This window comes from Herpailurus yagouaroundi, unplaced genomic scaffold (genome assembly GCF_014898765.1).
Source record: "Herpailurus yagouaroundi ecotype Mexico unplaced genomic scaffold, PumYag 100, whole genome shotgun sequence".
NCBI lineage: Eukaryota > Metazoa > Chordata > Mammalia > Carnivora > Felidae > Herpailurus > Herpailurus yagouaroundi.
Genome location: NW_024412391.1, coordinates 16,996,554 through 17,022,776, shown reverse-complemented (window position 1 = coordinate 17,022,776; position 26,223 = coordinate 16,996,554). Strand labels below are relative to the sequence as shown.

The 26,223-nt window shown below is 45.6% G+C and overlaps 1 protein-coding gene across 3 annotated transcripts in view; it reads left to right on the top strand.

Annotated features, from left to right (window-relative positions):
• Nucleotides 1-467: 467 nt before the first annotated feature.
• STRIP2 (striatin interacting protein 2) overlaps nucleotides 468-26,223 on the top strand; it is a 48,002-nt gene continuing 22,246 nt past the window's right edge. The window contains exons 1-17 of one of the 3 annotated variants that reach the window (XM_040471998.1): nucleotides 468-625; nucleotides 6,537-6,606; nucleotides 9,578-9,652; nucleotides 10,094-10,232; nucleotides 10,638-10,772; nucleotides 12,125-12,245; nucleotides 13,013-13,081; nucleotides 13,282-13,388; nucleotides 15,018-15,145; nucleotides 16,054-16,257; nucleotides 17,547-17,782; nucleotides 18,044-18,109; nucleotides 18,805-18,868; nucleotides 19,800-19,871; nucleotides 22,725-22,799; nucleotides 23,493-23,590; nucleotides 24,057-24,183. In XM_040471998.1, the coding sequence (XP_040327932.1) occupies nucleotides 540-625; nucleotides 6,537-6,606; nucleotides 9,578-9,652; nucleotides 10,094-10,232; nucleotides 10,638-10,772; nucleotides 12,125-12,245; nucleotides 13,013-13,081; nucleotides 13,282-13,388; nucleotides 15,018-15,145; nucleotides 16,054-16,257; nucleotides 17,547-17,782; nucleotides 18,044-18,109; nucleotides 18,805-18,868; nucleotides 19,800-19,871; nucleotides 22,725-22,799; nucleotides 23,493-23,590; nucleotides 24,057-24,183 (1,872 nt within the window). In that variant the 5' untranslated portion in view covers nucleotides 468-539. The remainder of the gene's footprint in view (nucleotides 626-6,536; nucleotides 6,607-9,577; nucleotides 9,653-10,093; nucleotides 10,233-10,637; nucleotides 10,773-12,124; nucleotides 12,246-13,012; nucleotides 13,082-13,281; nucleotides 13,389-15,017; nucleotides 15,146-16,053; nucleotides 16,258-17,546; nucleotides 17,783-18,043; nucleotides 18,110-18,804; nucleotides 18,869-19,799; nucleotides 19,872-22,724; nucleotides 22,800-23,492; nucleotides 23,591-24,056; nucleotides 24,184-26,223) is intronic. The other 2 variants (XM_040471996.1, XM_040471997.1) reach the window with 2 other exon arrangements.

Sequence of the window (26,223 nt, the reverse complement as noted above, 5' to 3'; positions counted from 1 at the left end):
TGCCTGACCACCCGGCGGTGCCATGCCTCCCCTGCGATTGAATCGGGCCTAGGGGCGTCATGCGGGAGCTAGGATAGGACATCTGTGGTAATGGGGAAACCGAGACTGCAGTGGAGCAGGAGGCGGAGACTAGAGCTCCCCGAAAAGGTCGCTATTTGGGAGCGGGTGAGTGCTGAGCGAGAAGCAAAAAGATAACCCGCCAAACTCCTAGGCCCAGAATTGGGGAAGTAATGCCGGCAGCCTACCCCCGAGCCTAATGCTACCAGCAACGCGGCAGGACTTAAAAAAAATAGGAGGGGGGACGTCCCGTAAATGAGCCCCCTCCGAGTCCCGCTCGGAACGGCCGAACAGCCAATCGCGATGCGGGGCGGGGCTGCGGAGCGCGGCCGCAGCCAATAGCTGTGGAGAGGGCGGAGCCTGGATCCCAGCGCGCGGCGGCGGGGTCGCCCCGGGCAGAGATCGCGGAGGGGCTGAGGTAGCCGCTGAGTAGGGTGGCATGGAGGACCCCGCGGTGCCCGGGGCCGGAAGCGCGTCCACCAATGGCAACGGCAACGGCGGCGGCAAAGGGAAGCAGACGGCACCCAAGGGCCGGGAAGCGTTCAGAAGCCAGCGGCGGGAGTCGGAGGTGAGAAGCCGGGAGAGCTTCAGTTGGGGCCGGGAGACGCCCGCGGGCGGGAAGCCGTGGCTGAGGTGATTGGGCCCGGTCCCCCTGCCCTTCCGGAGCCCCCGGAGCGTTCGGGGCCGCCCCTCGGAGCGGGCGTCTGCGGGGTCTGCCGCAGCCTGGGCTCTGCAGCCCCTGACCCCTCTCTGCCTGTCTCCTGGTCGGGGGCTTCTTAGCCTTCTGGCCTTTCCTCCGGGGACGTGAAGATGTAGCGCGATCGAGACCATACCTGATACTTTTCAAATATTTATCGCACTTAGTCTCTGCAGCCCCTTGAAGTGGGGATTCGTGTTTTAGATTTACGGGAAGAAACGGGCGCGGAGAGGTTCAGCGACTGGCCTGAAGGGGTGAGGGGCCAGAGCTCCGCCGCAGTGGAGACGGGCCGGCGTGGGGGGCAGCCGCGCTCCCACCCCTGGGCCAGCGAGCAGATCCAGATGTGCCGAGTGACTTCTGCGCGGCCCCTTCCCCCGTGTGTTAGCAGGCGGTTTAGGGAGTGCCTTCCACGGACATCAGGACCCCTACCCGTAAGGGTCAACGAGAGGCTTCAGGCCGGGGCTATACCGGAGGGAGTGGATGGAACTGCTCAGGATACAAACCCACAGATAGGAATATGAATGTTTGGGCTACCTCCTCGTCTTCTGAAAAGGAATCCTAACTGGGAGGATGAAAGGAGTGAATTATTGGTCTCTGACTGCCTCATGCAGCCAGTGTCCATTAACTAGCCAAGAGTAGAATTGGATCTGAGTGGGGATCAGGAGGATAGACCCCAAAACGTCAGGTGTGAAAGGGACTGTAGAGATCATCTGCTTTAGCCATTTCTCTTCCAGAAGTAAGAGAAGTCACTTGCCCAAGATCACGCATCTGGCATAGTGGCCAGGAGCACCGAGCTTTGGGGTCATCCAGACCAGGTTTTCAATCCTAGCCCTATCACTTACTCTCTGTGTGACTTTTGGCAAATTGCCAAGCCTCTCTGAGCTCCAGTTCCTTCTTCTGTAAATGAGGTTAATGCTACCTACCTCAGAAGGTTGAGATAAAGTCAAATGAGATAATTGAATGTCAGATGTTTAATTCAGTGCAGGCACAGGCCATGTAATTGGTCAGTACATAGTAGCTCATAGGGCCAGACCTGGTACTAGAAGCCAGGTCTTTCTTGTCCCAGTCGGTTTACCATTTGAATAGTACCTCGCAGCTTCCAGAGGGATTTCATGTAGGTTTTTCGTTTTGATACAGAAAAGTAGGAATCCCTCCCATTTTTTAAAAGAGAGAAGTGGAGATGAAAAGACTAGTCCAAAATCACACCCCCTTTCAGAGACAGAGCTCAGCTCTGCTGTCTGGCTAGATGAGGGTTCTGTCCACATCATCTCCCTCCCTGCCTCACTATGAATCTGGCCTTTTAGAACACCCTGTGCCTCCTTCCCCCAAGGCGACATTGTTTTTGCTTAAATGTTTTTTTTTTTTGGGGGGGGGGGGGGGGGCCCCATTCATTATTTCAAAAATTATTGAGTCCTTTCTACATACCCAGCACTGTTTAGGTGCTAGGGATACAATAGTGAACAAGACAAGGTCTTTTTCTGTGGCGCAAACATTCTAGCCAGGGTGGAGAGACAATATGCAAGTAAATAAAATAATCAGTTTCAGAATGATATGTTCTTTGGGAGAATTAAAACTCCTGACGTAGGAGGGCTTTTCCCTGCCTATCAAGTCTCCCATCAGGGAAAGGACTCTGATAGTACTTTCCTTTTGCCACTGAGTCCAGTATCCAGAGACTCAGAGCTTTCCACCTGCCCCACAGTTTTACCTCCTGGTTGTCTGCAGCTGTACTTTTTATGCACGGAAACGGACAACTGCAGTGATCCTCTCCATCTGGGCTCATTGCCTGCCAAAAGGCTGGCTGGAAAGATTAGCTTTCCTCCACCTTCCACTGCAGCAGGAAAGCTGCTTTTTACCTGTCAGTACATTCCCAGACTCAGATGACTATCTGCCTTTCCTTCCTTCCCTCCTTTTGCTTTCCTGTGAGAGACAGTCCTCGGGGGAGATGGTTTATCCGCCGCCCCCCCCCCCCCAAACCACCACCTTGGGCTTCTAAAGGATTACTGGAAGAGAATTACTGTTGGCACAATTCAAGAGAGCCTCCTCATCCATCACTGTGCCTGTAGGGGACACTGGTTGACCTACCCTCTCCCAACGGTCCCAACGAAAATAGGAAGCTAGAGAATAATTGTTTGCTTAATAAGAAGATTCTTCGGGTGCCTGGGTGGCTCAGTCAGTTAAGCGTCTGACTCTTGATATCCACTCATGTCATGATCTCATGGTTTGAGAGATTGAGCCCAGCCTCTACACTGACAGAAAGGAGCCTGCTTGGGATTCTGTCCCTCTCTCTGCCCCTCTCCCTCTCTCTCTGTCCCTCCCCACCTGTGCCCAAGCTTTCTCTCAAAATAAATAAGTAAATAAATAAACATTTTTAAAAATTTAAAAGAAAAAGAAAGCTCTTAACCAAATGAGTCACCTCAGGCCTCTTTCAGCCAGATTCCCTGGTTTAATTGGTTCCCAAATTCCTTGACAAAATGTTACTGGTTTGTGGCAAGAGGAGGAAAATTCAGGGCATTGAAGTAAGTTTTTCACAAAATGTAGTTCAATGCAATAAATTTAAAGAGTGTGTTCAATTTGGGGCATCTGGCAAGCTCTGTTGGTAGAACATGCAAATCTTGATCTCAGAGTCATGAGTTTAAGCCACATGTTGGGTAAAGAGCTTACTAAATAAATAAAATAAGGATGTATGTGATTTATGTATTTATTTAGACTAAACTTTTTACTTTGGAGGGATTTTAGGTTTATAGAAAAGTTGCAGAGGTGGTATAGAGGGTTCCTGTACCCCTCGCTCAGTTTCCCCTGATGCCAGCCTTTCAGGTTTCCACGGTGCCTTAGCCAAACCATGGAAGCAGCACTGGTCCATTGACTCATGCAAGGCTCTGTTCCTTGGAGTTCTTCTCAGGCCTGGTCTGGCCTGGCCAGCCCCCACCTCACCCATAGCAGTTCTTCTGAACCTCCTCTGGGCTATGAGAATTTCTCAGTGAACCTCCTCCAGAGTCTGTCTGACGTAAGGCAAGGTTTTGGGCTTTCAGGTGGAAGACCAGAGTGGTGACTGCCCTTCTTATCACATCATAGCAGGGGACATGCAACATCTTGTCATTGGGATGCTGGCCCTGGGCCCCACCGCAGGATGTATGCAATTTAAAACAGTATTTTTCAAACTGTGAGTTGAGACCAACATTTTTTAAAAGAAATAGAATAATAAAATCTAAATCACATAGTAATGGTATTATTTTTAAAAACTTTTGTTCTGGTTTTGTGCGTGTGTTGGAACATGTAAAATTTATTCTTTGATTTACAAGCAAAAAACTTTGAAAAGCATTACTTTTAATAACTCTTTTATTCTAAAATTGTGTCCTCATTTTGGGATATTAAACTGTTCTTTTTTGAAATACATATTTTAAAAAGGTTTTTAAGTCTCTGTTAATCAGAATAAAACCTCAACTACCTAATGTCATTCCCACCCTCCACCTTTTTTTTTTCTGACTGGTTTCTGTAACCCAGAAGTATTTGGAAATATTTGCAATAATGGATTTAAAACATGATTTGCATTGTTGGCAGTGTAAATTGATAAAGTGGTTTTGGAAAACAAAAAACGAATCTATCCTTAGGAAAGATCCTAAATATGAAAAAATTTATAGGTGTATTACAACTTTATGTTTATAGTAAAGAAAAATTAAAAACAACTTATATTATCAACAATAGAGAACTGGTTGGGGCGCCTGGGTGGCTCAGTTGGTTGAGCCTCCAACTTCGGCTCAGGTCATGATCTCATGGTCTGTGAGTTCGAGCCCCATGTCGGGCTCTGTGGTAACAGCTCAGAGCCTGGAGCCTGCTTCGGATTCTGTGTCTCCCTCTCTCTGACCCTCCCCTGTTCTTGCTCTGTCTGTCTCTGTCTCAAAAATAAATGAACATTAAAAAAAAAATTTAAAAAAACAAACAATAGAGAACTGGTTAAGTAAACTGGTTAGTTATCTGCCCACTTTGCTGTACACTTAGCTGTTTAAAATGATAGTCATAATATGAGAAAATGCCTTTTAATATAATATTAATATTATATTATTATATATTATATATTATTTATATATGTAATATAAAAATGCCCAATACTATAATATTAATATTGTAAGTACAGTAAATAAAATCCTAAGTAGTATAACCACCCACATAGTGCTACCAAGTGCTGGGTAGTGTGCTAAGTGCTTTTTCCTCTATTAATTCATCTAGTGCTTATAATGACCCTATGAATTATCCATCCTCATTTTACAGATGAGAAAATGAGCATGTCATTTTCCAATAATTCCCTGACACCAGTTCAGTTCTGATACTATCTGTAGTTAGCACAAACCTCACAAGTTAAAGGCTCGGTTCTGGTTCCGTAAGACTGTCCCTACTTCAGATGCCAGCCACACCTGGGGCCCCCGGGCTACAAGCACTATACCTGGCCAACTGCAAACTCAGAGGTTCCATGACCACCCCCACCCAACCCACCCGCCGCCATCTCCTGATTCCATAATTTGCAACAATGACTCACAGAATTAAAAAAAAAACAAAAAAAACTGCTCTGCTTATGATTACAATTTTAATATAAAGGATGCAATTCAAGAATGAGGAGAGGCAAAGACAAGATGTAGGGGTAGGATGGTGCAGAGCTTCCACGCCCTCTGGGTATCACCCTCCTAGCACTTTGGTGTGCCCAAACCCCATTGTTTCAGGGCTTTTACATGGGGTTTCATTACCTAGGCATGGTTGTTTAAACCACTGGCATAGGGGCTGGCTCAGTTGGTTGATTAAACCATTGGTCGGTAGTTGAACTTAATCTTCAGCCTCCTCCCCTCTCTGGAGGTGGGGCCAGTCCTTTCTTTGAAACTCTGAAAGGCTCACCAACAATCACCTCACTAGCATAAACTCTTAGTATTGTTGACAGGGGCTTTTAAATTATAGACACTCCTATCAGGAGGTTTTAGGAGGATTTAGGAGCTCTGTGCCTGGAACTGGGGGCAAAAACCAAATACGTTTTTTATACCACACTGAGGCACAGGGAGATTAAGTAACTTGTTTAAGATTGCCATATGTGATGGATGAGATTCAAAATAATATTTTTTTTGAGATTCAAAAAATTTTAACTTATATATATTAATGTATACTGGTAGGAAATACTCCAAAATGCTTAGAGAGGTTAGGGTATGGGATTACATTAAAATATTTTTTATATAGGATTATAATATTATACCTACAGCAGCATATGAAATCTAGCTTTAATATAACGTGGAGTAGAAATACTACCTTATTTGAAAATCCTGAAGTTGTGGAACATACAGCTGAGGGACCTCCTTTTATAAATGAGGAACTATGATCCAAAGAACGAGATCTGCCAAAATCATACAGTGGGCTAATGACAGTGGGCTAAAATTAGAATCCAGCTCACCTCTTTTGTTTTTGTCCATCTCATTTTTCTAGAGATCAGCTAGATGCTCTTCTGCTCTGTGTTTATGTAGGTCAGATACAGGCACAGATTTCAGAGCTTTCATATCTATCTGTTGACGATCCTAGCCCTTTACTCAGAGTTTCTGATTCTATGTAGGAATCTTCAGCCCCACCCTGCACTGAGCCTAGTATTTTGGCTTGGAGGAGGGTACTTCTTGGATTAGAGGCCCAGAAGGGACTCTTCTCTCTGCCTCCCTGATCTAATGTTGGACTTCAGGAGAGGAAGAAGATTAAATGAGAGTATAATTTCCTTGTTCATCTCTCTTCCCAAGTTACTGCAAAGACTTCTCCATTACAGGGCTCTGTGGACTGCCCCACTCTGGAATTTGAGTATGGAGATGCAGATGGGCACGCAGCAGAGTTGTCAGGTACGAGGTAGAGATGGGCTGTGGAGAGGGGAAGGATGGCCACGAGGAGAGGGCCTGGGTCTGTGATCTCTCCTGGCAGCTTATCTGTTTTCCACATTCCCGTCTGTCTCCAACCTCCAGCAGTAAATATCTTTGCTTTTACATTTCTTCCTGTGATTTCTCCTTTGGCTACAGTATTCTCCACTTTCATTCTATCACTCTTTTCTGCTTACCCTTCTTTATTCTCTTTTGGTGCACTCTCAAATCCTTTTTCTTTCCGTCTTTTCCCCACTCCTCTTGTTTCTCGTATCTTTGCATGCGTGCCCCCTTCTTTCTGCCACCCTCTCCCTTTCTGTCTCTCTGAATTTTTAGCTTAGGCTAAGTGTGATCCCCTCACATTAAGAGCCTCCACGTTACACGTGCTATTAATACCAGTTATTAATAAACGAGCTTTGGGTGGAGATGGTATGAAAATTAAATATTCTGTCACATGGAAGTGACACTTTGAGACATGCTTTTTCAGAGAAAAGAGACAGACAATTTTAAAGAAGTTCTTGTGAATAAGCACAGGGAATAAATTTTGTGATGAGTGACAGAAATAGCTGAGTTTAATAACCGACAAAGGATGAACATTCCTAATAATATATATAAATAAATACATTTCATATATGTATGCATGTGTATGTGTGTGTATCGAGAGAGAAGAGAGGAAAAGACAAGTAGTCAAGGAATATGAATAGGAATTCAGAGAATAGAAAACCATATGGTCAATAAATATATGAAAAGATGTTCAACTACATTAGTAAATGAGGAAAAGGAAATTAAAATAATGAGATATTTCACATTCATCAGATTGCAAAACTTAAAAGCCTGAAGTTGGCGAGGGTGCAGAGAAATGAGTACTTTTATACACTGACTGGCATGAGAGAGCAGAGCATAAAATTGGAAAGCACTTTGGTCATATCTAGCAAAGTTGAAAATGCGCACATCTTATGACCCAGTGATTCTAGATGTACACTTGGGCACAAGAAAACACATATGAAGATGTTTATTGTAGCCATTGTGAAAACATTTAAAACAACTTAGGGGAATGGATGAACTGTAGTATATCAATATAGTAGGTTGCTGCATAGATGTTAAAATAGTTGATCTATGTCAATATGTTTCGATATCAATAAATTAAAAAAAATTTTAATGTTTTATTTATTCTTGAGAGAGAGAAAGACAGAGCATGAGCAAGGGAGGGGCAGAGAGAGAGAAGACACATACTGAAGCAGACTCCAGGCTCTGAGCTGTCAACACAGCACCCAACGTGGGGCTCGAACTCACAAGCTGTGAGATCATGACCTGAGCCAAAGTCAGACGCTCAACCGACAGAGCCACCCAGGCGCCCCATCAATATCAATAAATTAAAAGCACATTGTTGAGTGGGGAAAGAAACAGTGACAAAATAACTTACCCATGCATCCAGAAAACAGCTTAAACACACAAACCTAAAAGATGTTTCTGGGAAGTCCAGTTGCACACTTGATTGAGAACACTGTCAGTTAAGTAAACAGATGTGTTCATCATACTGTCATGTAAAAAACTATTGAAAAATATACTAAATAGTGATTAAAAAAATAATACATATAATACCCTGTTTGGATAAAAACTTTCAAAACAACATATCATGTTGTTTACAGGTATATATGTGTGTAGTAAAAGTAGAAAAATAGGCATGTGAAGCATACATACCAATTTCATTAAAATGGTTATCTCTAGAGAGGGGAATAAGATAGAATGGGAGGAGAGGGGGGCTTTAGATGTCGGAAGCAAATATGACAGGTATAAACATTTGTTTAATCTGGGTAGAAGACACAAAGGTATCTTGTATGTATTCTATATCTGTATATGAACGTTCACGATCTAAAATTTAAAAATAAACAAAAAGTTTAGTACCTAACAGCCTTGCTCCCTTTTCTGACTGGGTTTATGCTGCGCTCTTTAAAAACATCTATGCCCACTACCCACTGAGCACTGAAGAATATCAGAGTCAGGGCTGGAATTTGCTTCTGGTCAGTCCAGGATTCTGGAACTCAGGACTCAAAAGCCCTGCTTCCCAGATAAGGTGTTTCTCAACCATTAGACCGAGAACATACGTGAATTTCTCTTTGTGAATTATCTGTGACCTAGTTAAATTTCCAGCAAGGATCTCAGGCCACAGAATTTTGAGGAAATCTGTTCTGTCACCTATTGACTTCTCAGCCTCAATTCTTCATCCTCTGTAAGATGAAGGTACTGGTATAATGTCCCAGAGTGTGTGTGTAGGAGACGGCATTTTTATTTCTCAAGCTCTCTGCATTTTGTATTCAGAGGCTATTGTTAATAAAGTTAGATTTCCTTGGGCATAAGCAGCCCTTTGGCGACAGTAGCTACTTCTAAGTGGTTTGATGCTGTCTCTACCTGCGTGGCCTTGGGCAGGAACCTAAACTTCTGTACCCTTTGGGGAATCTCAGTAGGGAGAGAATGAACTGGCTTTAACCCCAAAGGGCCATCTAACACGTACTCTCCAGCCTTTGCTCTGGCTCCTTGAATAGCGCAAGGAGCTTGCCTCTAAATTTCAGGCACTGTGTTACCCTTCTCTTCCCTAGAGACAGGATAGCCTCAGTCTGGGTTGACAAGCAGAAGGGGCTGCAGCCCTAAGAAGCAGGAGTGATGACATTTAGCCCTCTCTGCTCCAACCCTCCTGGCCCTCACCAAGTGTTGAAGACTGCCTTCTTTGCTATAGCAGCCAGCTGGCAGGAGGAGGACAGGTTTGATGGTTTAATCACCCAGGGACACAAGTGGCTATTTTTAACTGCTCCGAAAGGGAGGAAGTTGGCTCTGGATTGAATTGGACGCAGGAATGTGTTGGAAGCTTTAGCTCTTTCATGCCACCCTCTCCACCTCAGGCCCCTTTTATAAGGGTCTGCCGAATGTTTGTGACTCTGTCCTATCTTTTCTGCCACAGAATTATATAGCTACACTGAAAACCTGGAATTTACCACTAACAGGAGGTGCTTTGAAGAAGATTTCAAGACTCAAGGTGATCCCAGATTCTTATTAATAGAAACCTGGTTTTCCCTCCATGATATCCCAGCCTGATCTAGAAAAGCCCAAAACAAAGTATGACCCTTCTTCATCCTCTCCATAACCATATAATTTCTCTATTCCTCCTTTCATACGGGACACAGAGTTTCCTATATCTCAATTGGGAAGGCCATGGATGGAAGCAAGAGAAGCCTGAGCTGGGTCCCTTTCACTGATGTAAAGGGCCCAGAGAGCCGAGGGATGGGGACTGGGCAGGTACCCTGCTACCTGGTAAAACCCTGTGCCTAGTGTAGTCCTTGACCTTGACATTCAACCCCTGCCTCCAACTCTGCCTCACTCCTAATAACATCTAATAATATTTCATGTGCCCACACTGCAATCCTCTCAGACCTCCATTTCCTTACTTGGTCAGTGAATTCAATTTGCAATTCAATAGATGTGTGGTGAGTACTTTTTTGTGCCAGAGATGCAGGGGGCAGGGGTGAAGGTGAATTTGCAGTATCTTCAAAGAGATTATAGTCCAGTGGCAGAGTGGAGGTGTGTACATCACAAAACTGAGGCCAAGAGGAAAAATGGTAAGTATCATAAGAGAAGTAAAAAGTTTCTTGGGGGACAGAGCTGGCTGGAGCATTAGTGGAAAAGAGGTAATTTAGTATTGAACCTATAATGATGAATAGGAATTGGATAGGTAGGGAGAGAGAGAGAATTCCTTGAAAAGGCAGAGATAGGATGGAATAGACTGTGTGTGGAGAATAGAGGGAATATGAAGGAAGATAAGGCTGCAGAGTGGGTTCAGCCAGAACTTTTTGGGTCCTTTACTTTGCCAATCTCTTAGTGGAATCTTCTCAGCTAAATAAGGAAAGCTTTTGGAGAGAAGAATTTGTTGGGGGCTGGGATCAGAGATGGATATGCTATCAGGAGCCTTTCCAGGAAGGGGAAGCAGAAGCTGACACTGGATCTGTATGGTTTTCTGTCCTCAGTGCAGGGCAAGGAGTGGCTGGAATTGGAGGAAGATGCTCAGAAGGCCTATGTGATGGGACTCCTAGACCGACTGGAGGTGGTCAGTAGGGAACGGCGACTGAAGGTGGCCCGGGCTGTTCTCTACCTGGCCCAAGGCAAGTGACCACCTTTGCCAGCTTGAAATGGCTGAAAACCAGGGAGAGAAATGTTGTTATCAGGACTAGGATGAGGCAAGCCAGGCTGAAAAAGCACGTTCCCTGCCTCTCAAAGACAGATCTTATCAAGTGCTAGAAGTAATCTGGTGCTTATGAGGAGGTTAAGGAGATGGTGGTGGGTACTATTCCGGATCCCTTGGAATTGGCCTTTATCTTACCGGGCATGCCAAGATTTCTTATAGGGTTGTTTATTTCTTCATGTGGGCTGTGATCACATGTGGCGATTTAGCAAGCGAATCAGTGTGGCTAGAGTTGATGATGCACCACCAGCCGAGCACGGAGGCTTCTTTCATCAGCTATGGCGCAGGCTTCCACTGAGGGGAGGCAGTGGAGTACCTCAGAGTCACAGATGGTGGACCCTCTGCATTATTTCTTATTTGCATTTAGAAGGTTCAAGCCAGCATAGCAGCAGGAGTGGATACAGTGGGTAATTGGGAGATGATCAGAACTTGGTGGGATTAATTGAGGAAATCTTCTCAGAAGAGACCTATTAGCCAAGTGTTGGAAAGAGAAATGAGATAGCCTAGCTGGAATAGTAAAAATAAGCCCTGAGATCATAATAAGAGGACTGTTGGCGGAACCAACTAGCTGGGAACTTAAAAAACTATAAAAGAAAATAATAAATGGAGAGGGAAGAGAATGGTGAAGGGAAGACTGTAGCAAAAAAAGCGGTGCCTAACCATCTCTCTTGGGTCTGGTGCTCTGGCCAACTTCCAACTGCCAGTACCTTCAACTTTTTACCTGAAAGCTTTGTCTGCAGCCTATATGGGGTAACCAGAAAGTGCTAGGGAATTCATGTAGCACTGATCACTGACTGACAGGAGTTAGTGGGTAAATAGCCCAACTACCTCACTCTTCTTGGGTGGGAGGATTCTGAGGTGTGTAAAATACATACTGTTTCCCAGAGCTTCCCCCAACCTGGGTTTCAGCTCTTGGCTGCCTTCTCTTCCCTATCTCATTTCCCCACGTCTCAACTAGGATCATCTCCTAAATAAACTACTTGCATTTTAATCGTTCTCTCTGGATCTGCTTCTCAGGGAACTCAAACTTAAGACAGACCAGTGATAAGCACATTGGACCTGACTCTGGAGACTGCTTCTCCTCTTTTGAAACTGGCTCATTCAAAGTTCTGGAGGTTCTGGCTCTGGAAGTCCTGGAGGGCCTTGCCCTACCTTTGTCAGCCTAATTGTTGGGCTAGGTGTTGAAAGATAGTCTTAAGATCATGGGGAAGAGTGGAAAGAACTGGGATACCACTCTCACGTACAATTCCATGGCACTGTCTGGTCCTTTAGGCACTTTTGGGGAATGTGATTCAGAGATCGATGTGCTACACTGGTCCAGGTACAACTGCTTCCTGCTCTATCAGATGGGGACCTTCTCGGCCTTCCTGGAGCTGCTCCACATGGAAATCGAGTGAGAAGCCTAGGGGAGGGCTGGCCTAGACAACCCCCTTCCTTGAAGGGTGCCTCATGTCCTGTGCTGATTCCCTCCCTATAGAGACCTCTGTGGGAGCAGGGTCTATTCATACTTCAGTCCAAAGCTTACTGATAGTTCCCCTCTCCAGCCATGCTCTCTGATATTCTGTCTTCCTCCCTGAGATTGGGCTCATCAACCGCTTCTGCCCTACTTACAGCTTCGATCCTGGGCTTCAGGGCCCTATCCTGGGTGGGTTCCCTTTGTATCTAAACACCTTCTCAACTCAGCCTAAGTGGAATCCATGAAGGAGACTGTTCTACCTGAGAACATGACCCAAGAGGAACAGGACCCAATTTCTGTTGCTGTGCCCAGTTCTTTCCTTGTGGGTCATAGCTCTAAAGGTGGCCTTGGTTGCTGCTGCCACTATAGTGATCCCTCATTTTATCTCAAGCCCATCACCCAGGAGTTTAAATAGGGCAAATTTAAAGGGTTGCTTAGCACCTACTTTGTGTCCAGCACAGTACTAGGCACAATGTGGATTATAGGAGGGATTGTCACAGACCTTGCCCTTGCCCATCTTTACCACAGACAAGCATTTACTGAGATGGCAGAGGAATTCTGTGGGCTCATTTACCTTAGACCAGTTTCTTTTAGCTACATAGCCAGGGAATAGCAGGTACTCAGGTTTGGGTATATGATAAGTGGGGACGCAGGATGTAAAGAGGATATCTGAGTTCTGCTTCTCTCTCTCCTCCCCACGGCAGCAACAGCCAGGCCTGTAGCAGTGCTCTTCGGAAACCAGCCATCTCCATTGCTGATAGCACAGAGCTCAGGTGAGTGGAGCTGGTCCTGGGATTGGAACAGGGGGTGGTCAGCAATGGGTTACCCTTTGCCCAAGTTCCCCAGATACACCCAGATTACTAATAGTTGCTAATTCCACTGGGTTGAGCTCCCACACGAATCCTCCCTGAGGTCTCTGACTACAGGTTAGGAGCTGCTTTGGGAACCTTTTGTAACCCTTCTATAACCCCAGGGTGCTGCTGAGTGTCATGTACCTATTGGTGGAAAATATCCGCCTGGAGCGAGAGACAGACTCCTGCCGGTGGAGGACAGCACGAGAGACCTTCCGCACTGAATTGAGTAAGAAGTGGCATTTGAGGAAGGAAGGGGATGAGGTGCTGGTAGTGGAGGGGCATCTGCATAGTGGAAACAGAAAGCTCCCCTTCCTGCCAGCCTGCCTGCCTTCCTTCCTTCCTCACTTCCTCCCTCCCTCCCTCCCTGCCTCCCATTCTTCCTTCCTTCCTTTTTCAGAATTGGCATCCATTCTTTTATTCTTACTTTTTAAAAAATGTTTATTTTGAGAGAGAGAAAGAGAGAGTACACAGAGGGGAAGGGCAGAGAGAGTGGGGGAGAGAGAATCCACGCTGTTAGCACAGAGCCCAATGTGGGGCTTGATCTCATGAACTCCAAGATCATGATCTGAGCTGAAACCAAGAGTCAGGCACTTAACCAACTGAGCCATTTGTTGCTCCTATTTTTTTTTTTTTTTTTAAGTAGGCTCCTCACAGGGAGCAGAGCCTAACGCAGAGCTTGAACTCACAACCCTGAGATCAAGACTTGAACTGAGATCAAAAGTTGGAAGCTTAACCAACTGAGCCACCCAGGCGTCCCTAGCATCCATTCTTTTAGGGCAGAGATACTGTGTGGCAGGCATGAAGACCTGGCTTGACTGCCCTTGTGTCTATGAATTAGGACCAATTACGTGTCATTTCTGTGCCTTGGTTTCCTTGGTTATAAATGGGGATAGCCATCCATCATCTCACATTTCATCATCAATCTCACATGAAAAAATAAGTTGAATCAACTTGAAAATGTTAGTTGTTAATGTCATCAGACAGGGATAAGATACGAAGGCCTGCAGGATTTTTAAAATATATTCACTAGGGGCGCCTGGGTGGCTCAGTCGGTTAAGCGTCCGACTTCAGCTCAGGTCACGATCTCACAGTCCGTGAGTTCGAGCCCCGCGTCAGGCTCTGGGCTGATGGCTCAGAGCCTGGAGCCTGCTTCCAATTCTGTCTCCCTCTCTCTCTGCCCCTCCCCCGTTCACGCTCTGTCTCTCTCTGTCTCAAAAATAAATAAAAATTAAAAAAAAATATATATATATATATATTCACTAAAGGACACCTGGGTGGCTCCGTTGGTTAAGCATCTGACTTCAGCTCAGGTCATCATCTCATGGTTTGTGAGTTCAAACCCCATATCGAGCTCTCCACTCTCAGCAAGGAGCCCGCTTTGAATCCTCTGTCTCCCTCTCTCTCTCTCTGCCCCTCCCCTGGTCACTTGCTCTCTTTCTCAATAAATAAATAAAATAAAATAGAATAGAATAGAATAAAATAAAATAAAATAAAATAAAATAAAATAAAATAAAAGAATAAAATAAAAGAATAAAAATTCCACTGATGTGGAAAAGTGAGTTGTGATCCATGAAACACATTGAACTCTTTGACCAGAAAGCAACATCTTTATATTACTGTTACTTCTAGTTTGGTATCTATCCCCAAGCTTGGGAGCTAAGCCATTTTACCTCCATGGCCTTCCTCCTTGCCCCTTCCCTCTGGGAACTCTGTAAGCCTCCTTCTAAGGAGCAAATACTCGAATTTTTGGGGGGAGCTAAGAGCCTTCCTCTGTGCTTCCAGACTCAGGATCACAGGGGCAGGGTTACAGCTACCCCATCCTCACTTCCTCACTCTTCTCCCTCCTCTCCCCCAGGCTTCTCCATGCATAATGAGGAGCCTTTTGCCCTTCTGCTTTTCTCCATGGTTACCAAGTTCTGCAGCGGCCTGGCTCCCCACTTCCCCATAAAGAAGGTCCTGCTTTTGCTCTGGAAGGTAGTCATGGTGAGTGACTGATTCCCTTGCCCCCACTCCCATCTCATCAAACCAGCAGTGCCCTCTGCCACTACCTCAGTTTCTTCTAGTCCGATCCCAGGAGGCTGGAGCTAGGCAGAATAAGGCAGCTGTTAGCCAATGGAGGGGAATCAGATGCTCTGTGTCAGAGCAGGTTACCTATTTCTGTTGGACTGACAGGAGATGTCACTCTATGAATTGGGGTGTCATTGTACCTTCCCATGATAGAGCTAACATTTCATGCAAAGAACACTGGTTGAGAGTTGGGAGATCTAGCCTCTGCTGATACTGAGGAACCTCGGGCAACTGTCTGTGCCTCTATTTTCCTAGCTATAAAATGTGGGACTTAGTGCCTGCCCTCCATCCAGATAAACAGAGGATTTGTTTTTTAAAAAATGAAGTCCTTATAAATGTGTGGTACAGCTTTGTTGCTAATTATTAAATCTGATCCTTCATCTCTGGCACCCACTCCACAGGACTGGTTGAACAACATACCCTCCAGGGCAAGCTCCATAGGGGGGAACTACCTTTTGACTGCAGAAAAAATTGAGTGACTCTGGGGCTTTATAGCATCTGGATGTGCTCCTTTAAAAAAGGGAACATAGTTCCCTGCTCCCCCCCCCCCACCCTTTTTTTCAGTGGAAGGCCCTAGGAGTCCTTTTCCTAATTTCTGGTGATGTTTCCAGCCCTGAGTCAGTGTCAGTAAATAAATAATGCTTCATCCTGACCCCTGAGCTCCTAAGACTGGGGATGGTAACTCCATTTGCCCCTTACTGTTTTATTACTTGCTAATTCAGAAGGGAGTCTAAGGGGACTGGAGATTGTGGTTCTTCCCTGATTTTTCTCCTGCTGACTTCCCTCTGTTCCTTTCCTCTGGCCCTTTCCTGTTTATACCTTAGTTTACCCTCGGTGGATTTGAGCATCTACAGGTTCTCAAAGTACAGAAGCGGGCAGAACTGGGGCTGCCTCCACTGGCTGAAGATAGCATCCAGGTGGTGAAGAGCATGCGTGCCGCCTCCCCGCCCTCTTATACCCTCGACCTGGGGGAGTCTCAACTGGCACCACCACCCTCTAAGCTGCGAGGCCGTCGTGGTTCTCGAAGGGTATGAACTAAAGCAGACAGTGGTGCTGTGATACTAGTTGTCTAGAAATTAAGATTTTGAGCTACTCTGGATGTGGAAGGAAAGGGCAGTAAATGACCCAGCTTATCCTGCCTCTGGTTGGCCCTGTGACTAACCTGAAACTAACATTGAGTCTAACCTTGGAGTCTGTACTTTAGCCTCTGTCTCCCAGCTGCAGCAGGTTTCTGGGCTATCATGATGTGACATTATGGTATCACATCATAGATCCATGTCTTGGTACAGAGTCATTGGCCTAGACCTAGTGTGCCTGGAGTTCCCTAGCATCCTGGACAACAATTAGGGTATAATCCTGGAGTAGGGACCCATATCACCTGAACAGAGCTCCCAGCAAACCATGTGCCCGGGGTGAGGCACTTTATCATTTTCTTGACAGCAAGAAGGTTTACTCTGAGCCAGCCATGCTCTTGTCTGGCCCTGGAACTAGAGGCTTACATTTAGGAGGTGATTGATTAGTGTTCTAGCTATAATCTGCATCCCTGGAAAGGTCAGAATGACAAGTTGCACTGACACTTGACCATGTACCCATGAACTCACCTCCCTGAAATACCTGAGCTCACCAATAATAGGTGACAGGACCAGACAATCATGTTCAGTAGTCTAGTCTACATAATCTATAATGTGATTTTTTTTAGGCTTTATTTTTTTTGTTTTATAAAGTAATGCTTACTCATTGTACAAAATTTGGAACAAACATAAAAATGTGAAGAAGGGAGGAAAAAAGAAAATCACCCACAAGCTTAACAAACCAAAGGCAGTCACTGTTAACTTTTTGGCCTATTTCTGTCCAACCTTTTTTTCTTTCTGCAACAAGATTTAAAATTCCAAACTTGCTTCCCTCTGCCTAGCAGCAAGCCTCTGTCCTCCTCTTCCTCAGTCAGCCAGCTGGTGTATACTCACAGAAGGCAAACTAATTGAATGTTCACCTAAGCAGAGCATAATTAGGAAGGAAAGTGCTGGGGGGCGGGGGGGTAGAAAAAAAGCATCCATGCTTTCTGAAAGCTAAGTAACTGACTTTGGGATTATCTATGCTTTGTTCCCCAGCTTGGTTGCCTGAGAGGTACTTATCCTGGAATAGGGCCTGGTGGGGATACTAGGGTTGAGGTAGGGAAGGGGATATTCTCAGAAGAGCTGGGTTGTTACTCCACGTATCCTGAAGTCTAGCAGCCTGTGGGTAGAGGGTGACTTCAGACAAGGATGCTCAGAGTGAGGTCTCTGTATACCTTCTCTCTACCCTCCCAACCCCCGCCCAGCAACTCCTCACTAAGCAAGATAGCCTGGACATCTACAATGAAAGAGATCTCTTTAAGACTGAGGAACCAGCCACAGAGGAGGAAGAGGAGTCTTCTGGTGATGGAGAACGAACCTTAGATGGAGAGTTAGACCTGCTAGAGCAAGACCCGCTGGTGCCACCTCCACCTTCACAGGCACCCCTTTCTGCTGAGCGGGTGGCTTTTCCCAAGGGCCTACCTTGGGCCCCAAAGGTCAGGTAGGTTTGATACCTCCAGGACCCTGAGTTTGGGGATTAGAATCACTGAAGGCCCAGAGTGCAGTAGTCTAGCATTCAAGTCTCAAGCCTGGCTAGAAGTCAGAACTCCCAGGTTTGAAGTTTTCTCTGTTAGCGGCGATCTTCCCCCACTGCTCTAGTCATCCTATTGACGGGTTAGTAGCCCAGAAAGGGTCTGTCTCTCAAGGTTTGTTTGTTTGTTTTTTTCCTTTTCTGGGGTTTGCCTCTCCACTGTCCTCTCAGACAGAAGGACATTGAGCACTTCTTGGAGATGAGCAGGAACAAATTCATCGGATTCACTCTGGGGCAGTAAGTGACTAGATGGTCAGAACTGGCTATAGAGTGGTTTTTAGGGGGCCAGAGGAATGGGTGGCTGGAATGAGAGATGTTGCCCTGTAGTCATAGTGTAACCTAGAGCTACTGGGTCATGGGTATCTCCTAGTGACTACTTTGGGCTTGTGCCATGGAATTTTTTTCCTTCTAGTTTCTTAGAAGAACTCTTATGTTCTTAGCCAGGTGTAGGACTTAACAAGTCATTGCCTCTTGGGCTTCAGTGTCCTCATGAGAGTGTTGGATTAGATGATCCCTAGGAAACCTTCCTGTTTTAATGGGCCAGAATTCTCTGAACAAGCAACATGGTCAGAACAGACCCAGTCTTTCCCCATTTCTCCTCCCTCATGAATTCCTCACACTGGCTGGCCCCTATAAAACTGAGAAAGTATTATTACTAGTGTTTTACTGTAGTTGGGCTACATTCCCTTTTAGGGAACCTACTGCTCCCTGACAAAATAAATCCCCAAAAAACTATATAAAAATCCAAATTTTCACAAGCACTTCTGTGTGGCATTGTTCTTTTTGTGTCTGGAATGGGGGTACTGGAAGCTTATAGAGAAAGATCCAGGATACAGCATGTTGAAAGTGGCATGGTCCATGTAACTCTAGGGAATATCAGTAGTTCTGTATACTTTTGATGCTTATCATCTGGTATATCTCTCATTTCACAGGGACACAGACACCTTGGTTGGATTACCCAGGCCCATCCATGAGAGTGTGAAGACTTTAAAGCAGGTGACCAGAGTGGGCTCTCAGTCTCCAGCGATAGGGAGCCATCAAAACAAGTTGGATTACCCGAGTCCTGAGTATTGGCTCTTCTTCCAGACACATTCTGAACCAATTATTCTATGTTTCCCCTGCAAGCATTTTGGCCAAAGAGGAAAAAATTAGGCCTCTCCCTACTTAAGCATTTTCCTACATTCAGATAGGGGGAAAGTTATCCTTCCTTCCTCTCATGGCTTTTTCCTCCTCCTGCCCCTTGCTTCCTTTCCTCTCACTTCTTTGTCCCTATAGGGCCACTAACTTCCAAAGGCCCAGGATTAGTAGCGGTCTGCTCTGCATCCAAAGTGTATGCGAGCACAAAGAGTAAGAATAGTCGTCTCTTGCCCAGACCTTAAATTCTCCCTTACCCCATCATCATCACTCCATACACATGCACACACATATACTCACATGCAGCGAAACTCACCAGGCAGTGGTCCAGGGGCATGGGCCTATTCTTTACTTCCCCTTGCCCTTGGTTGAAGGTAAATACTTAGGGATTTGCTGCTCTTCAACAAATACGGAAACAGAATAAACAGAAACACTGTATATGAAGCACTTGGCTCAATTATTAAGGGTACAAAGGTGAATAAGACTCCTGCCTTCAAAGAGTTCGTGTCCTATTTGGGGTAACAACCCATATACAGGACATTTCCTTATCATTGAGGAAGTTAAGCAAGAGGCTGGTACATATGTGATCAAGGCCCTCAGTATCTTTCTTCTTTTTTTTTTTAAGTAATCTCTACACCCAGCATCTCAACAACCCCAAGATCTAGAGTTGCACGCTGTTCAGACTGAGCCAGCCAGGTGTCCCCCACCCTTTGTTTGTTTGTTTGTTTGTTTATTTATCTATCTTATTTTTTTAGTGGCCTCAGCCTCTTAATTGATGTCTTTTCTTCCCCAGCACAAGTACATCTCCATTGCAGATGTTCAGATCAAGAATGAGGAGGACCTGGAGAAGTGCCCCATGTCTTTGGTGAGTCAAGGGGGTCCTACACAGGAGGAGGAGGGCAAGAGGAAATCTGTCTGCAGTGCTGTCACAGAACATGTGTGCATGCTGTTGGGCTCTTACTGTGTGTACCATGCAAGGCAAGGTCCCTACTTTTTATTTTTTGTGTTTTAGGTCCCTACTTTCATGATACATTCAAGTTAGAGAAAAAAGAAAATAAGTAATTAAGGAAACAAGAAGACTATCAGAGAATGGAAGATAATGAAGAAAATTTAAATAGGATGACATGGTAGAGGCATCTAACATGCAGTAGACTAGTTTCAATTAGGCAGTCAGGATAGGTGGACCTCTGAGAAGGCGACAGCTAAGCTAAAATGTGAGGTACAAGAAGGAGTTGGCCATAGGAACATCAGGGGAAAGAGAATTCTAAGCAGAGGATACAGCCTTAACAAAGTGAGAGCAAGCTCGGAGTATTAGGGGTAGCGAACGAAGGCCTGTGGCAAGAGCACAGGGGTGAGGGGTGAGGTTGTGTGTGACAAAGTCAGGGAGTGGCCTGGGGCTACTTTACACAGGACTCCTAAGCAAAGATAGGGAGTGTGAAGTTGTTTCACAGTACAAAAGTAAGTCCTTGGAGATTTTAAGCAGGGGAGTGGCATGATCTAATTTATCTTTTCAGAACAATATGCTCCTGTGTATAGACTTTACCAGAAAAGAGTGGAAGCAGGGTGATCAGTTAGAGAGCTCTTACAATAGTCAAGGTGAGAAATGATGGTGATATGGAGTGGGGTAGTAATTACAGAAATAGGGAAAAGTGGAACAAATTTAGGTTTTATTTTGGAGGTGTAGCTGACAAGACTTGCTGGTCAGTTGGATGTGATTAGAAAGGCACGGAGGAATCAAGAATAAGAATCATTTGCCAACATGGGGAGTTCTGTTTCATCAAGAGTTCTATTTTGGTCATACTCAGTTTTAGATATCCATTAGGCAGCCATGCACATGAGCAGTCATGCAAATTGAATGTATAAATCTAGAGTTCTAAGAGAGAGGACTGGCTTAGAGAGATAAATTCGGGAGCTGTTGACTTACTGGACAGTGTTAAAACCATAGAATTGGCTGAGATAACCCAAGGAGGGAATGGAAATAGAGGAAGGAACCCAGGACAAAGCCCTGGGCACACCAGTATGTTGAGGGTAGGATAAGTCAGGAAAGGAGCCAGAAAAGAACAGTAAGAGAAACACTCAGTGAGGTGGGAGAGAATGTAGGAGATTGTGATACTATAAAAACTAAGAAAATTTTTTTCTAGAAGGGAGTGATCAGCTGTGTCAAATGCTGCTGATAAATGGATAAGACTATAGGTGCCCATTGGATAGGACACCATGAAGATAACTGGTGACCTTGTTAAGAGCAATCTCAAGTGAAAAGGTGGGGCTAGTAGCCTGGTTGGAGTATGTTAAAAAAGGAATGTAAAGAAAGGAGGTAGACAGTCAACACAGACAGCATAGTTTTATTATAAAGAGGATAGAAATGGGATGGTAGCTGAAGGAGGATGTGGGGTCAAGGGAAGGTGTTTTATAGCTAGGAGATTCTAGAGTATGTTTATGTCCTAAAAGAGATGATCTTGCAGAGAGGAGACGATTGCAGAACTGATGTACTTGACAGAGCAAAAGGGTGAGAGATCCCCAGCACAAGTGGAGGGTTGGCCTTTAATAGAGCAGAGGCGGTTCATCCTTCATGTCAAGAAGGAAGGTAGAGAACCTGGTAGATTTGGTGTTGAGAAGACAAGGGTGTGCCTGTCTGATTGCTTCTGTTTTCTCCATGAAGTATGAGGCCAGGTTAGCAACTATTGAGGGGTTGTGGGGTGAGGGGATTGGTTTGAGGACAAGGGAAAAGGGAAGGTATGACATAGATCTTTTGGAGAGCAGGAAGGCAACCTTAGAGGATTGCCTGAGTTTATTGAATGCCCATTTAAGCAGCAGCTGAGTTATTTGGGATGGCAAGGGCCAGGTTATCCCTCCCTGCCTCAGGGTAGACCTCAGGCAGTGCCTCAGGTGCCTCAAGGCAGTGAACCTTGCCCTGGAATAGAGGTACCTTGTGAGAGGAAGGACTGCATTGGCCAAAGAGGACAATGGCCTGAGTAACCCCTTGAGCACTGGAGGCCCCTGTCCTCCCACTCTTATAAAAGGCTTAGATAGGGTCATCAAAGGACAAAGAGAGTTGTGCATAAGGGGCCTTGTCATTAAGGAGGAAGGGATGTAGTAGGGGCTGTTGGAAAAGGAAAGAAAATAGCTTCTACCCAAAAGCTTCCCTGCTAATACTCCTTCCTGCCTCTCTGGGCCATGGGTTACCCAACTCCCTTATCAACTTTCTCTACTGAGTTACCTACCTCTCACTTAAGAGCATTCGAGAGCTCTTGGATGGCCTCAGACTGACACCATAGGAAGTGCTTCTGTGTGGGGTATCTGTTCTAGTGTCCCAGGCATACATGCACCCTGACTTAAGTTCCTGTGTGACCAGCAAAGCAGTGGTCTGAGCCAATTCCTAGGTAGGTGGTCTGATTCCTGATCTAACATGTGATGTGGAAAGAAGAATTCTGGATTGATTCCAGATAATGGGAAAACCAGAATCAGATTATCAGGGCTAGAAGAGCCCTCAGAGGACATCAGACCAGCCCAGTGATCCTAAAGAAGAGGAAACTAAGACCCAAAAAGGAAAAGTAGCTTACCCAAAGTGATACAATGAGTCATTAACACAGCTGGAATAAGAACCTAGATCTGACTCCCAGCTCAGTGCTCTTTTCATGCCACCCTTCACAACCAAGAAAACATAGCCTTTGGTCAACTGGAAAACGGCCTGGGCAAACTGTGTGTTTTCCTGCCATAGGGGGAAGAGGTGGTACCAGAGACACCATGTGAAATCCTCTACCAAGGCATGCTCTACAGCCTCCCCCAGTACATGGTAAGGAGATTGCTGGGCTGAGCTGCCCTTCTCTGCTGCAAGGAACAGACAGTTGAGAGCCATTTCAAGCTGAGCCATCCATCATTTGAGCTTATTTCCTGAGCATTCAACCCTGAGGCAAGGCATTGTCTAACACATGAGAATTCTGAGCTTTCCTCGGGGCTTCTCCAAGAGGAAGGAGGACTTGGCTTTACTCCCAAGTTCTTCTTTGGGAGGAGTGGAGAATAAGGTGGGATCCATGCAGGATGCATTGGGGGCCCTCCTTCTAAGTAAATATCCTCGACCCTTTGAAGTCTGCCATGGTCTGTCATGTCCTGGATAGCCTCAGGCTGAGTGGTGAGGATGTTGATGGTCAGGGTTAGAGGGAGGAAAGGGATAGAGGAGGTGAGATCATGCTTATACCTCTCACCTTATTTCTAGACATTGCCCCCTCACTCTCTTCCTTCCATCCTCTTCTTTAGAAAGAACAATCTTGAAGCAGAATAGCCTATAAGCTCCCTTCTGGGTCCATAGCCTCATAGGCAGGCCTCTCAGGATTAGGCACCTGTTTGCCCTTCTGGAGGCTGAGAAGATTTGGTTATTGAGGAATGGACATAGAGGAAGCCTTACTTCTCATAGGGCTGTTGAGGTATGGAAAAATAGTCTGTTGAATGGAATGGACAGAGATGGATCTCCTCATTCTCTACTTCCTAGATTGCTCTGCTTAAGATTCTACTGGCTGCAGCCCCCACCTCCAAGGCTAAGACAGACTCTATCAATATCCTGGCTGATGTCCTGCCTGAGGAGATGCCGTGAGTGCTTCAACTGGGTTGGCTGCTGAATGCTAGCTGTTTCGTCTACAGTGTCTCTCTAGTCCCCACCCCACCTTGATAACCCTTATAGGGATTGTCTCCAAAGATGCCTCCCCTCCCTTACTAGTAACCACTTTCCACTGGTGCTCTCTGCTAGGTTCTTTTTAGCTCAGAATTGAGGGCAACATCAGTGCCAGACACTGACTGCGCAGGTATATGGGTAGAGAAGGGCTGAACTTTGCCAAGGGCTGAACTTGCCAAAGGAAAGAGAAAAACAAAGAGAGCAGAGGAGCTTTTCTCCAGACAGGCTGGTAAGGGGTAGCTCTGGAGGTTTCCTAGCATAGAAGTTCAGATCTGCCAAGTTCTGGTTCTCTTGTATATGTTGTCTCTGACCCAAATACCTGGGTCCTTGTAGGCCTCTCTCTACGGCTACTCTCTGCACTGACTCCTCCTCTCCTCATTATAGCATCACTGTTCTTCAGAGCATGAAGTTGGGAATCGATGTGAACAGGCACAAGGAGATCATCGTAAAGAGTATCTCTGCTCTGCTCCTGCTACTCCTCAAACACTTCAAACTGAATCATATCTACCAGGTGAGCAGCTAGCAGTGCTCCTCCACAGGTCTCAGGTGTCCCCCAGGCCCTGCTTCCCAAAGAGAGGATGCAGGGGCCTTTGTAGTCCAGTTGAACATCTTTCAGCCTTTTCTATGTCTTCCTCAGGGAATCTCTATACCTGTTGCATAGGCTTGCATGGGGCTGGGGCGGGGGGGAGAGGGGGGTTTGAAGTGGGATGTGAGGTGCAGACATCTGTGTCCTTTGAATATTATCCAAGGGTTGTAGGTAAGAATTCTTCGCTTCTTGGGAATGTGCCCAGCCAGCTTTGAAGCAGTAGAAGACAGGATTCAAGCATTCCATTAAAAAAAAAAAAAAAAAAAAAGGAAAAAGTATGTTGAGCATACCTTTCTATATGTGAAGCACTTTTCTAATGTTTGAGATAGAATTCTGAATAATGCACAGTTTTGGCTCTTAAGGGCTTTGAAGTCTTATACAAGGTATGGATATATAAATAGCTAATTATGGAATGGTAAGTGCAGGATACAGGTAAGTATTAGCTGGTAATCCAACCTGAGATGGGGTAGAGGTGACTTCTAACCTGAGTCCTAAAGAAACAGATGTTAGCCAAGATATGGGAGTTGTCAGGGAAGGAAGATGGGAAGCCTTTCAAGCAGAAATGTTAATTTGTGAAAGTCCAGAGGAGAGAGAGCGAGAGCAAAGTACCTTTGGAAACTGATTAAATGTTGCTGGAGTTCTGCCTGGGGTGGGGGGAGATGGGGAGGGCTGGTGATACATGAAGCTAGAGACGATGGCAGGGAGCAAATCACACAGTTGATAGCACACGGTTATTGAGTACTTCTAATGTGCCCGGCACTCTATTAAGTTCCTATGGGTTCTCATTTAATTCTCTTAACCCTATGAGGTAGGTCTTATTTTATCACTGTTTTATAGATAAAGAAACCGAGATTTCCTAAGAAACCTTTCCTAAGAAAGGTTAAGAAGCCTTTTCCCCATGAAGGCATTGTTTGCCATGCTAAGGAGTTTGGACTTGATTCTGTGGGCTTTGCCAAGATATGGGGGAACCTGGGAGCAGAGAATGGATGGTCTCTGTGATGAGAACATGGGGAGGAGAGGGAGACTTCTCATGACTGCTCAGTGTCTCTGCTCCATTGTCCTCCTAAGAAGTCAGAACCAAGCTTGTTGCTAGAACAGCAGGTTCTCGGAGTACACAGAGGCTCCTGCAGGCTCTGTGTCCTTGAGGTTTGACTATATAATCAGGGTATTTCTCCACATTAGTACATCCAGAGACATCTTTGGGTGTGTTACGGGTGTCCTGGGTGCTCACACTTCTTCTGCCAATGTTTGCTGAGCAACAGCAGGGCTGGGAGGAGAAGGGGTGGGTGGGAGATGGTGTTCCTAGTAGAAAGAACAGAGAACCGTGGATATGTTTTTCTGTCTGCTTCTCTTGGTGGGCAGTATGTGGATCAACAGCCAGACAGGTGGGTGGCTTGATGGGCCTTGCCAGTGTGTGTCAGTGTCAGTGAATCCCAACAAGTCTACAGATACATCTCTAACTGAAAAACATTTTCCATAACTTCATAGTGGGTATGTATTGGCTGCTCCATCTGGAGCTTTGGAAAATACCCTGGGTCAGCTGCCAGGGAGAAAATATTTGAGCAGAAGAAAGAAATGGGCAGCCCAAGCTGACTCCCCACCTCTAACCACACGCCCAGGGGCAGAGGGCAGCTTGGTTTGTTTCCATGGCTACTTCTTGGTGACCAGGAAAAGCTAAGGGATTTAAAACACCACAATTTTCTGCTTTTTCAACACAGTTTCTGTACTGTCCCAGTAGTCTGGGTTCTGGATCTGGAGCACACTGTATCTGATGCTCCTCAGTGTATCACAGGCAAAACCTAGGTGATGCAACTCCATGACACTGCCCACTAGGTTTTCCCAGACACAAACCCCATCCAAATTCAAGCGAGCAAAATGGAACCCCTATGTTCGGGTGTTTAGCCATCAAAGAGATCTTGGACTTATTCTCAGTGCAGGGCTTTTATTGATCCATTCGTTAATATA